At 41.5% G+C, this 13,844-nt stretch overlaps 2 protein-coding genes across 7 annotated transcripts in view; one reads left to right on the plus strand and one right to left on the minus strand.

Annotated features, from left to right (window-relative positions):
• szt2 (SZT2 subunit of KICSTOR complex) overlaps positions 1-12,110 on the plus strand; it is a 120,795-nt gene extending 108,685 nt beyond the window's left edge. For all 6 annotated transcript variants that reach the window (XM_032525775.1, XM_032525780.1, XM_032525776.1 and 3 more), the window contains 7 exons: positions 1,793-2,006; positions 3,908-4,085; positions 5,169-5,291; positions 6,612-7,128; positions 8,302-8,412; positions 9,210-9,278; positions 9,371-12,110. In XM_032525775.1, coding sequence (XP_032381666.1) covers positions 1,793-2,006; positions 3,908-4,085; positions 5,169-5,291; positions 6,612-7,128; positions 8,302-8,412; positions 9,210-9,278; positions 9,371-9,514 — 1,356 coding nt within the window. In that variant the 3' untranslated portion in view covers positions 9,515-12,110. The remainder of the gene's footprint in view (positions 1-1,792; positions 2,007-3,907; positions 4,086-5,168; positions 5,292-6,611; positions 7,129-8,301; positions 8,413-9,209; positions 9,279-9,370) is intronic.
• The window catches only part of hyi (hydroxypyruvate isomerase), a 17,952-nt gene continuing 15,533 nt past the window's right edge, over positions 11,426-13,844 (minus strand). The window contains exons 7-8 of the mRNA XM_032525793.1: positions 13,486-13,620; positions 11,426-13,396 (exon numbers count right to left, since the gene is read on the minus strand). Coding sequence (XP_032381684.1) covers positions 13,341-13,396; positions 13,486-13,620 — 191 coding nt within the window. The 3' untranslated portion in view covers positions 11,426-13,340. The remainder of the gene's footprint in view (positions 13,397-13,485; positions 13,621-13,844) is intronic.

Here is a 13,844-nt window from a genome sequence, read left to right on the forward strand (position 1 = left end):
TACTGTACTGTGATGAATTCACACATAAGCCAAAGGTTCAGTTTATTTACAACATTCTAACATGTTTATAGAAAACTAAAGTTATTTTCCCTGATCTTTTTACAGTCCACTATATATGTATACAGGCATCTAACGTTTGATCTATAATCTGAATTTAAGTACTAAGAAAACTACAAAATATATTAATTTAAAAAAGCAATCCTTTTTTTCAGCAAGCAGACAAGGTAAAAAATGATCATAGATACCGAAACAAAATCCCAGGTAGGCATATATGGTTTCTGAACATACCTTGTGAAACTTTATTTTTCACATTATTCCTACTGTCTGTAATATTTCATAAATTGGATTTATGACCTTGGTATTTTTATAATCCCAGCTACGGTCCTCGCAACATGAGGACAATACGTCTGCTACCACATTAAATATATAGTGAAAAGTAAAGACTGTATATCTAAGAAAGACCTAGAAAGGTTTGTCATGTCACTGTACTAGCTACCGGTGTGTAAAATACTTCCTTTCCACCAAAATTACATAGTGTTTGTGTATAAAATACATGTTAAATTCTGGACAGAAAATGCAGGAGTACAAGCTTTAAAGTGAAATGTTGTTGGATGTCACCATGTTTAAGCTTCCCGATAGCAACTGTTCTCGTCTTTATTTTAATCAGCTTGCTTTGTGTATTGTCTTCTTCTTGTATGAGCCCAAATTATTCCAGCTTCATCAATCAATCTAGCCACTGCCATTCATTTAACTTCCCCTGAGTGAGGCAGACAGGATACAAGCTGCAGCCCCTCGTCTTAACCTGACAATTTATTCTGTCAAAGTTACACAGGTCGTTTAATTAGCTAGAACCGTTTGGGATTACATGTTAGGAAATAATAAAGGTTAGCTTGATAGTTGCAATAAAAAAAAACTAAAACTAAATGCACTAAAGAGGTCTCTTTAGTCCCAGTGGCTTCCTGGCTCCATCGATGGCAGACTAAGAGGTCACACTTCATTTGTCTGCTAGACTGCGGGAATACCTCTGGGGAGAGAAAAGTTAAAGTTCATCTTTTTCATACCTCTGTGCCAAAAGAATATTCTTCTTTCTCATCTCTGTGTTGAGATTAGTGATAATGGTGAACATTTCCTGCCCGTATGCTAGTTTCTAAACAACAGGAAAAGGGGCTGAATGGTTCCAGACACTGACAGAGAGATAAAAATAAAATTCTAAAGAAAGCTATGCAGTTTTTCTTGCTTCTTTGATTTAATAAAGCCTATTTGTATGGGTGCCAGGCGAATGGTCCAGATGAAAGTAAACGCGTGAGTAGCATTCAGCTCTCCCTGTAAACGCCCATTGTGCTGTAATTACCTGCACACCGTAGCCTCTCACGGCACCCATTTACATTTGCAATTAATGCTTTTGTCAGCCCCCTTTGATGTTGGATTTAATTAAATAAGATACCATTATGAATCTGTTTGATATCAAAGTTGCTAACAAAAGGCTCTCGCCAAGTAGCAATGGGAGTCACAGAGCAGCAGGGCCTAAAGCAGTCAAAGCTAGGAGCAGCTGGATTGGCCGGGTGTTCCCCTTCAAATGCAAAACAGGTTCAACCATTTAGTGAAAATGTGGTGTAGGCCAGATTAAATTCATCTTCTAGGGATCTGTGAATTGATAATGGCCAGCTTTGAGTTTGGAGTTAGAGTACCTTCTGGATTTTGAGGCCATGCTTGTGTAGTGACTTCTTTCGCCCTGTGACTATCCGCTAGTCATGCTGTGCTGGTAATGACTGTGTGCACCCCTCTGTTTTAGCTCTCCATGCTCTTCACTGAGGAGTGTGATAAGGTGCGGGACTTGATGCACGTTCACTCCTTCAGCTACGACTTCCACCTGCGAGTGGTTCACCAGTACTTGGTTGGCTGCCACATGACGCTACGCCAGGGCTACCAGCTCACCGACTTCCTGGACGACTTCATCTCCCATCACCCGGACATTCCCAAGTTTGGCCGCAACCACGTCTTCCAAGGTGACTTTGGTGTTAAGTAATATTTAAAGTTACACTGCAACTCCCAATTGCTGTGGAAATCTAGAATCACCAGAAATAGGCAGATTCACAAGCAAACGGTATCAGAATACCATGTGGTTAACCCACAGTGGATAAAGAGTAGAGAGTGAGCTACCTCTGCTTTCTTTGCTTATGCTACATCCACACTACTACGTTTTGTTTTTAAAATAAATACCTTTTGCTTAGTTTACACCTCGCTGAGACATTGCTGCCCACGTTTTGGTTTGAAAACTCTGGGGTTGCTTTGTAGTCTGGATGGGCACAACTGGAGACCTTTGCAAACGAAAACGCACGTCAGTCAGTCCTATTAGTTTAGTTAGGCTTACATACCTTTCAGTAACAGTTTCACCTTGTCCTCTGTACAAGATAATAACTCCCTGCTCTTACTTTTCACCATTGTTGTTCTTTCTCCAAAGTATTATCTGTATTTTCAACTCATATATCCACCCAAATCTAGAGGGAAAAGTCTGCTGTGCGTTGGGTGCAAAATAGGAACGATGCATTCGCCAGTGTACAACGTCAATTGCGCTGGGTGCAAGATAGGGCCCCACATGTACTATTGGAAGCAATGGCCAAATGAAGCCTCGTGAAGCTTCATGAAACATTGTCTACAAGTTCCAACAGTTATTTTCCTTTATAACTGTTAGCAGCATACAGTACATGGTAGTTCCAACATGGGGTACACCACAAAGGTTACCTTTCCTTTCTCTGCTTTGCCCGCCCAGAGAATTTGGCACACCCATGAGAGAGAGACGACATGGCTTTCAAACGAGCAAAGTGGCAGTTGGTCAAGTGGCACACCACCAGCCTTCACCTTGCACCCCTCACTACAGACACAGAAATGGCACGTCCTAAGGAAAGCTGGTTGTGGGACTGGCTCTAGTGGCTGTAATTCTACAACAAGGCTGATTTTTCGGAAAGAGACTTCACATATGGTATTAGGGGACCACTAAGGCCTATATAAAATAGACTTCAGATACAGTATTAGGGGACCACTAAGGCCTATATAAAATAGACTTCAGATACAGTATTAGGGGACCACTAAGGTCTATATAAAGATACTTCAGATACAGTATTAGGGGACCACTAAGGCCTATATAAAATAGACTTCAGATACAGTATTAGGGGACCACTAAGGTCTATATAAAATAGACTTCAGATACAGTATTAGGGGACCACTAAGGTCTATATAAAATAGACTTCAGATACAGTATTAGGGGACCACTAAGGTCTATATAAAAGCATCCAAAGAGCACCATGTCATGGGAACTTTAAAGTTTAGCGTGTATGAGGGCCTAAAATATTGTGATTAACATATATGATACCCATCCCCATGCTCTATTATGTCTTATAAGAACCCATTTTCATTCAGACATCTTGAGCTGAGAGGTCAAGGGCCCCCTTTGAAAATGGCCATGCCAGTTCTTCCCTAACCGAAATTTAGCCAGACGTTGGAGCGTTATTTAGCCACATTTCCAAGACGCTGGACTACAGCTTTTTACAGACACTAATGTTAGCGCAGGTCTCAGTTGTGAGTCTAGCTATTAACCTGTGCTGTCCATTGTCTCCTCCAGCTCCCTTTACTGCTCACTGCTGGCCAAAAGAGACTCTCCTTAAAAAAATAGTTTTCAGTGTTTTAAGTGTTTCACTGCCACACAAAAGGGAAGCTATAAATCCTAACTGCTTTCATTTGTTTTCCTTTCACTATGTATGTGTGTATCACTGCTGTTTACAACTTAGGAGGAGTTATTTCTGAGTCATTAAAGAGATAAAAGAAAGATATTTGCATCATGTTTTTGCATGAAGGGTTTCAAAAGCTCTGGGATTAGATTATCTTCATATCTGATCCTTGTGTACATCAGGGAGCTTCTCCATCTCCACGGGGATGATAACTGCTCATCAGCTCTACAACTACATCACGGACCACGCCAGCACCTACGGCATGAAGCCGCTCCGCATGTCCAAGGCTGCGGTCGCAACAGACGGCAAGAAAGGGACGCCTGACCTGCACGAGTATGCACTAGTGGCTCTGTGGAACAGGTATGATACATCAGAATCGCAGAATGCATATATTCTTAAATCGGATGGGGATCTTTAATTATTAATGATATTGATCCCATTTTTGGGACTGCTTAACGATCGATACTTTTCTATTACTTGGGGGTAAGACTAGACGACAAATTCTTCATTTCCACTAAACCTTTATTGCTTTTGTTTGCAAAAACTGTGAATCTGTGACTGTTTGATTTCTTCTGTCTGTCGCTGATTAAGCGGCTCACAGAGCAGTGCGCTCCATATCCAGTCCGACTATGTTTGGGGGGGGGGGTTAATCTTTACTGTGCTGGAAAATCATTGTTCCGATTCTCGCACGTATCTATTTTTAGCCATAACGTCATATGATCCACTACTCTCGATTGCAGTATCAATAAGCTCAGACCTTATTGATTTTTGGGGTTTTGAGAAATTTGGAATCGGTTCCTTACTAGAACCAGGTTTCGAGACCCGTCCCTAATTCTCATGACATAATGGGTTGTATGTAAAGGACAAAAACTGTTTAACATTGTTAAGGTCCGCTCCAATATCACTGGAGTCCAGCAGAGAGACCTCAGCTCTCTGTGGAAGATATGGGGGGTTCAGAATAGGGCTGCACAATATATCGTTTTTTCATCGTCATGGCAATATCAACTGGCGCAATACACATATCACGAAAGGTTGCAACATACCGCAATAGACGAGTTTATGTGTTAGTTCAAAGAAAATATCGGTAGAGCCCCGAACATTCAAATGTAACTGTTCTTTCTGTTCAGTTCAAACTTCAATTTATTTAATAAAAGGATGTTAGAAATGATTTCCCTTCCATTTGTTTTAAATATTACACACAGTTTGTTGCGCAGCCCTAGTTCAGTAAGAAAAATAACTTTTTACACTTTTTAGGGATTTTTTTGTTATGCCGTTGGGCCGGCCCTTTAGTTTAACCCTGTTATGTTCCTGTCTGGAAAACTAATCGGAATATGAACTCTGTCATTCCTTCGGCCGTTAAGTTACTGAATACTCAGCGTTTTCTTAACCTGAATAAACCACTTAATATCAACCTTCTCCTTCTTCTCTTCTTTCTTGCTTTAGTTCGGGTTCTTACAAGGATCTGGAGGGCCTGCACCACCATGATGACTTTGACGTGTCGCTGGTGGTGTGCCATAACGCTGCTCCATTCGAGGAACAGTCTGACGGGGAGAGGCATCTGCTGAGGTAAAGAAATATGAAAGAACACCTTAAGGAAGATCTAAAGCGTTAGCCCATGAAAGGGAAAAAAAATTCACTTGGCTTTTTTTTTCTAAAATTGTAATTTATAATTGATTAATTGATATAAATAGCAACATGACTATGAAAATAATAGCTCATAGCAGCCTTAGTTTGGATTGTCTATATAAAGAAGAGTCTGATTCATACTGGATGTTTAGGTTGATGCCAATATTGATATTTCAGTATAAATAAATATTTTGCTAAATATACTTTAAATTATTATTATATTACATTTCATTTTGTTAAAGATCCCTTTGGTTAGTAAAGAATTGCACTAAGCAGGACACTTTACAGTTGAAAAATACACAAACAACATAAGGCATATTTACATATTCAAGCTTTTTTTATTATTGTTGATGAGGTAGTGAAGTCCAAATGAAACTTTGTGAACCAATAGTTGTATTTGTTGCCCTAACTAGATGGCGCTCTTGGTTTAAAGAAGGCATGACCATTCAGTGTGCTTTCAGTCTCGCATTGCCTTCCTCGACCTTCCTCCACAGCGCTGCGGAGGAAGGTCTGGCTAGTCCACACAGCATTCCAGGGTAGAAGAAAAACTCTAGTGTATTGCCATTTCTTTAAACCAATCACAATCGCCTTGGGTGGTGTTAAGTGCCGGACGGAGCAACGGTTCCTCTACAAAATAGCTGTGGGAAGGAACTTGTTTTGGTGGAACATGTACGTTCCCTAAAATTGTGCAAAGTCATACAACAGAAAATTCTGATTGGACAGATAGTCTAGCTAGCTGTCTGGATTTACCCTGCAGAGATCTGAGGAGCAGGTAACCATAGTCCTCAGAAATCCAACACAAAGGAAGAGGAAGGCAACAGACAGCACCTGAACAATCCCGGAAGTGGAATGTCGTCTCTTTAGACTGGTGTGCTTTCAACCCTTTGTTAAACAGAGAGCAGCATATTGTGGGCTCAGAGAATAAAGAAAATGCTTCACAAAGCTTCACTTGGACATCACTACTATGTGGTGGGTTGTGACGGCTCTGCTTTAAAAAGTTCCGATTTGTTGCGTTGACTTACCACAGCTTGAACTGAAATACAGACCAAAACATGATTAGCCTACTATTGTGACTGCATTTTTAGAACTGTACAATAACAAACTGGCCTCTTATTGACACCAGACAGTAACATTAATAATCAAATAACAGCATGCACCGGGAGTTCGGAATGGTAAATATTGCGCTGATGGTATGTGTCGGCCCGGCTGTAATCTCAAACTGAAATTGAAATGAATGCCGATAATTCTCATTTTGTGTAGGTTGCGGTTCTATGTGATCATGACAAGTCAGAGAGAGCTCTTCCCCCGCCTCACTGCTGACATGCGCCGTTTCAAGAAGCTTCCTCAGATCCACCGTGATCCCGGTGAGCCGGGTGGCCGCCCCCCCCCGGACCAGGCCGAGGCCGGCGGGTCACGTGGCGGCGACCAGGACCTCTGGGAGGAAACACCGTCTGAAGCTGGGGCCGCCTCGGCTCCCAGCGACGGCAACGAGTTCTACCCTCTGGCGGGGGCGGGCCCCGAGCCTCAGGTGCTGCCCTACCCCCCCCCTCTGTTCCCGCTGCTCCACAACGAAGTGGCGTCGGCCCGCAGACAGATCCAGGCCAGCGTGGAGCAGGCCATGGGACACTGCCGCAGGGACAACCTGTGGAGGAGGCTGTTCCACGGGGAGCACCTGGCCCTGGACAAACTCAAGCTGACCAAGCTGTCCTTCAGCGAGCTGGAGGAGCTGCTGGAGGCCGTGCAGAGCCGCTCGGTGGGGGAGATCGACCCACAACTGGTGAGATTTCCAAATCTAATTGTAATTTTTTTCTGGCCAAATATTGCGATCACAATTCCATTTGCGGGTTACTGTTTTTTTTGCTACATACATATCGCACCTTCCACCATCATGTTAAATAAAATGATAAAAAATAAATGAAAGATCCTTTTATTCATCAATTTCTGTAAACAATCTGTGATATGTAACATTTATCTTATAAAAAAAAAATTCTCATAAGCTTTTCATTTTACATTCATCCACCATTCACCATCCTTTTGAGTCAGCACTCGACATGAACCTTTGGGTGCACTTATCAAGGCCTGGTGTACCCGGACATTATTATAATGGTCATTTTTGGGTCAATAACTAACATATTCAAAGTTTTTCCATCATTCCTATTGGTTATTCAAAAACATTGTGTACTCACCTGATGTATTGCTAAGACCTGGAAACATAGTGACATCTCTATAAAGAAGTGGACAGGGCAAGAGGACCGCTCCAGGTTCTTGACCTCACTCACTTGGCTAACCTGAACGGTAACATTAATACTAGAGGTGTCACGTTTCCCATTTTGAATTAAAAAAATTATCGAAAGGAGCTTTCAATTACATCTATCAAAAGAGAAAGCAGGATCGGCAATTCCCCCGGTATTTTATATTGTCTCTCCACAACCCCTGCTTGAATTATAAAATGATATATTTTTAATGGTGTTAAACTAATTCTAATTCAATTCAGTTTCAATATTAATATAAAATCCTAACAAGACAAGACATTTTACAGATAGATTAGGTCTAGACCACATTCTATAATTTACAGAGACCCAACAATTCTCCAAGAGCAAGCACTTAGTGCAACATTAGTGAGGAAAACTCCGTTTAGGCCTCGGACAGACCCAGGCTCTTGGTGGGCGGCCACAGAGAAACTGATATATAGAAAAAATATGATTCAGAATAATTCTAGCAGTTGGTATAATGAACAGTGGCAACTATAGTATAAAGACAGTGGAACTATGATTAGAAATAATAGTTGTGGGAGTTCAGGGCGTAATGTTTTCACTTATAACATATTCTAATAGCATTTAATGCAATGCAAAAGCATAGCCTTGAACCTAGTTTCCCTGAATGTGCATGTGTGTTCAGATAGTGTTGATGGTGAATGACAGCGGTGTGTGTGTGATGTGTGTGTGTGCAGGACTGTTTCCTTACCATGAGTCCGGCCTGGTACCAGAGTCTGATCAAAGTCCTGCTGAGCCGCTTCCCTCAGAGCTGCAGACACTTTGACGACAACGGCATCCAGTATCTGGTGAGAAGTCGCACCTTCCCTCCATTCTCTGTATACGAGAGACAATGACGCACAATCAACACCGACTCTGATGAATCCATCAAAGATGTGTAACTGGTGTTTTCTGGTTTTAAGTAGGACTGAAGGATTTGGGCAAAATTCAGATTTTTCTATATTGCGATTACGGTTTTGGATTTTAATTTAAATTTTTTATAGTTTAGCTAAAGCTCACTATTCACCGTGTAACAGATCAAAATGTCATGGAGCATTGTAACACTATCATATCGATATTGTTATGTAGGATCAGAACAAAGATGTGAAACATTCCGTTTTAGCGCCTGTCGTTTTAGCGCCTGTCTCTTTCAGTTTTAGCGCCTGTCTCTTTCAGCCCACCTCCCGAAAAAGCCCGGTCTTCCACATCTGCGCCCTTCAAAATAAAAGGAATTTGTGTTCAAGAAACGATACTTAGAGCCAGAAGTTGCGCACAATTGTATTAATAAGGGCTGCGTATCCTTTCAAAGTATTCAATACTCTGACTTGGAGACCGGTTCCTAAACTATAATTTTTTCCATGGTGAAAAGTAACTAATTACAATTACTCATGTTACTGTAATTGAGTAGTTTCTTTGTGTACTTTTACTTTTTAAAGTTGTTTTTAAAGTCTGTACTTTTGCTTCTACTTAAAGCCCTTATAATAATATTCAGCTATGAATTTTAACATTTGAACTTTTTATTGTCACCAAAAAAAAGAAGATCAAAAGAATGAATCCTTGTAAGCAGACTTTTAAATCTTCATCTTATCTGTCATCTTCTCTCCAGGCTGTTCTGAACCAGAAGTTCACCGACTGCTTTGTCTTGGTCTTTTTGGACGCCCAGGCTGGAAAAACAGTGAGTTTTTCTATTAATATGATTTATAATGTTAAAGTATAGTTGTGCAAACATATCAGCATTGCTTCTTCTCCGTCATGTTCCTCCTACAGAGTCTAAAGGTTGTGTTTCGGGAGCCGCTGCCGTCGCAGCAGCCGGCCGGCAGCAGCCCCCCCCCCCAGCTGGTGTCCATGTATCATCACCTGGAATCTGTCATCAACACGGCCTGCTACAACCTCTGGACAGGCCTGTTATAGAGCCGCACGCACCTCCACTCACACCCATGTGATCAACATCCACACATGGAAACAGGAAGCAACAGTATAGGAAAACCAGATTTTTCCGATGAGTTGATTTGGGGTTAGTCTGTATCCACCACGTTCCATTTCCCGGATTGCTCTGGTGCCGCCAGAAATTCCACCGGATGTCCATCACCTTCCTCTTCCTTTGTGTTGGCGTTCTAAACTGCAGCTGCAGAGTACGCGTTGCTAAAAAGCAAATATATCACTAGCATTAGGGCAGTTTAATGTCTCCGTACTGTCATGTTCTCTGTGGAGAATATGGAGTGCATAACATGTAGAAAGCTGCCTCTAGTGAAATGTATTGAGCCAAGCTAACCTGCAGTGTGTGTGAACAGGGTTTCCCAGTGTATTCATCAGCCCAGTCTCATGGCAGTTCATGAAATGGTCACGTTATTTAATCTATTGATTTGTGTACAGATCACATTAATGTCGCTACTTTTGTGTGTTAAGAATTTTGAAGTAATGTATTTCAACGGGAAGCCTAGTTCATGATCACAGAACAATTACGGTAGCGAGTAGTATTGAAAAGGGGAAAAGCCGCGCAGGGAGGTTGGTCGGGGGTGGGGGACGGGTCAGACAACACAGGACTTTCACCCCGGAGACCAGGGATCGTGTCCCACATGTTGCAGTTCCTTTCTGTGTTATTTTTCCTAACAACAACCGTCCCGTTGTTGTGGACGGCCTGTGGCGTCTCATTTCCCCGTTGTTGTCGGCCACAGAGCAGCCCAGTCTTACAGCAGTTCGTGAAATGGTTTGTTTGAAAATCGTGACCTGTACATGTAATAAAACGTGGCCATTTCACAAACTGGCGTGAGACCGGGTTAGGAACATAGCAGTGGTGCAGCCCCCTCCCCTAAATGAAAACAAAAAACAAGCTTCTGCCAACAATAGAAGAAATGGATTATAAAAACCTAATATAAAGCCTCAAGAAACATTAGCAGAGCTGCTACATAAAGCTGGGTAGACACTGTGTGTGTTCATTTTGTTTTTTGGCCTTAACCTTAAGTGTCTGCCCAGCTTTAGACGGCAAAGGCCACAGAATTGTTAAGCAAGACAGTTACTTAAACAGTCATCTCATAACTACATAACTAGACAAGATGCAACAGGATCTGGTTAATTCAGCTTAGGTGATGGATCCATCACATCCTAAGTTCACATCACAGTAATAAATCATGAACTTGTTGGGAAAAACTCCACCTCCACTTACCAATTCCATTGGGAAACGTCCTTAAAGTAACAACTCTTAACACTCTGTGTATCACAAGCAAAAAAACAAACACACACTCACTAAATCCCCTTAGTGGAAACCTGATATTCCAGTAAAAAAAAAAAGGTCCATTGAATTCGGAATCACTGTTAAAAAAAAAAAGAAGAAAAAAAAAAAGATTCCGTTTTAGTCTGCTTAGCATGGTCAAAATGCTTCTAGGCTGTCGGACCAGGGTCCTGGATTACTGTGCTCGGACACGTGTGCTGATGGTGAAGGACATTTTTTTGGGATTTGAACCAGTGGAGAAGACTGCTGCATTTTTGTTCTCCTCATCTTTGACAGAGAAATGCGTTAAATGTCTATCAGCGGCTTAGATTAACTGAATCTGATGCTTCACGTCTGTCATTTGCATCCAACAACGAGCCCTTCTGGCTGTATACCTGCACAAGTTTCATACTCCACGGATAGGTCAGCATCATGTGCCTTCTAATCGCATTGTGCTAGCTCTCCATACCACATCAGTGTTTTGTCTGAGTGAGAGACAGCTGAGCGGGACATCTTTAATGTTAGATTTTCAAAAGTGTCAAACATGAACACCACTGCCATGTCTGGTGCCCTAAAGTGCCTTTTTCTTTAATTTTTCCTCTTTTCTTTTTTTTTAATTCCCAAAACGTATGAAGGGATACTGCTGATGTTCCATCTGCTCTGCATAGAAGATCTTTGGAAACACACTCCTGATGGTATGCAGTGAAAGTGCCTGAGTCAGTTTGGAATAAAAGTGACAGAAATTGCCTTTCATAAGAAAAGAAAATGGGTCATGTCAACGTTGAGGATTTGCATAAAAGCACGCCCCGTGTCGTCCGAGCCGAGTGTTTCCGAGGCATGTTGCGGGTGATGAGTTTGACCTGTGTTGTGTATTCTGAAACAACGCTGTGGGTAATCGTACCTCAGTTTACACAAGGGCGTGAAGCCAGCCTGACACACGACCGTGACATCACAACAAACACGAAGGCGTGATATGCGCTGCAGTAACTTTAATGGCAGACTCAGCAGCTGGAGCTTTCTGCGCATTTCCACTGGAGGGAAACAAATGTTTGAGCTAACCGGTATGTGTGGATGTGAAATGAAGAAAGGACAAGCAAAGTGGTGTTCTCGCAGCTCGGAGAATTCAATCTGAATGTTAAACACTGGATTTTCATCATGCACAATGTGAACTGTAACAAGTTGGCCCTTAGCATCTTGACTCTGTAATATAGGCACTGCCTCGAACTGTATAATGTATATTGTGTATATACAGAACTCTTTATACAGTATGTGGAATTCTAAATAAAGCAGTAGGATGAATGAGAAAGTTTTGAATCATTTTAACATGAACACAAGATATATTTTATATTTGAGATGGATTGTCTTTTTTCTAATTAGAGGGGAATACATGAAACAGTCAACTGTCACAATTGACGACATTCTGATAAATATAGCTGTTTGCCATTCATCGATAACTGAGTATGTTTCATTTTATAAGTCTGGATTTTTCAGTTCTTGAAGCTGGCCAACTAAAATAAAAATGTTCTGTCTGCTACAAGATACATATCTGCTCTATAAATCACTCGTCATGTGTTCCTCTTTGGGGAGAAAATCTGACTGCAACAGGGAGAAATGTTTTTATTCATTTTATATATTTTGGTTTATTGGCTTCCCTGCTGAAGTCTGCTTCTCATGTAACTCACAACACATGTCTTGTTCTGCACCTACTGTTCCATAGAATCCATCAAGGTATTTTAGTATAACTATCACAATTTATTTTTCAAAATAAAAAGGTTTAATATCCAGACATGGTAGAATCGGTTTTACAATGAAATAAAATCAAATGTAAGAAAAAAATGTAGAAATGTAAGATGGGGATACTTTAAGCAAAATAGATGTTAATTTCCAGAGTTAAACACCAATAAACAACTTGTTCATTCATCTAGGGCTGCAGGATATGAGGAAAATATGCAATATTGTTTTTTTAAATACCGCAATAACAATATAACTTTGGAGAAATAGCAGAGAGCGTGTTCTCAGATCGGCTGCTTTCAGTACTCTGCTAAAATCCAACAAACTGCTCGTTGGATTTAAACTAATGAAAGGAAATTTTGGCATTTAGGCTTTTATTGTGACAGCTCAGACATGAAAGGAGAGACAGAGGGGGGGGATGACAGGCAGGAAAGTGCCTCTATATATGGGCAAGCGCTCTACAACTAGGCACCCCATCTCCAACGTTTTTTTTATCAAACAAATTAAACATTGATTTGGATATAAAAGGCAGCATTAAAAAAGTGACCGATTTTGAAGTGCAGTTTTCTGCAGATTTTTGCTTACTAATGTAAAAAAATCGGGATACGTTTATAATATAAGTTTGGATTGAGCCAGTTGATGCCGGTATCAAATACAGTATGACATGTACCTAAATCATTATTTATATTATTTGTGTATCAAAATGTGTTACTCCCGGTAGAAGTAGCAGAAGAAGTTAAAGTATAAGCAGCCTGTCGTTGACGCAGGGACAGCTGTGTGACTGGACAGCTGGGCTCATCATCGGCTGTGTGTGCAGTAATCTCTGATCCAGCCCAGGCCCTCCTTTGTGGAGCCTAAAGTGGACAGAGACAATTATGAACATGGATTTTTTTTTCTTTTTCTAACTTGGTTCCATAATGAATTAACTAAAGAGAGCACTGGCCTCGTGGCTTGTATTCACAGCCGATGTATCCCTGGTAGCCGTGCTCCTCCAGAGTCTTCAGCAGGTAGCTGTAGCTGAGCTCTCCGCCGCTGTCGGGCTCATTCCTGCCCGGGACCTGAGCCACCTGAACGTGACCTGAGACGCAACGCTTCATCTTAGACCCGGGTTTTTTTTATCACCACTGAGCATGCTCTTTGGCCAACAACACTCTGCTTAACATCACAATAGTGGCAAGTGTTCCTCCTGTTGGTCTGGTCCAAGTCCCCGTACGGACCAGAGTACGGACTGTGGACTGGTAGCTGGAGAGATGCCACTTCCCCTCCTGGGCACTGCCTGGTGCTCTTGAGCAAGGCACCGTA

Source organism: Etheostoma spectabile, chromosome 9, assembly GCF_008692095.1.
Source record: "Etheostoma spectabile isolate EspeVRDwgs_2016 chromosome 9, UIUC_Espe_1.0, whole genome shotgun sequence".
Taxonomy (NCBI): Eukaryota; Metazoa; Chordata; class Actinopteri; order Perciformes; family Percidae; genus Etheostoma; species Etheostoma spectabile.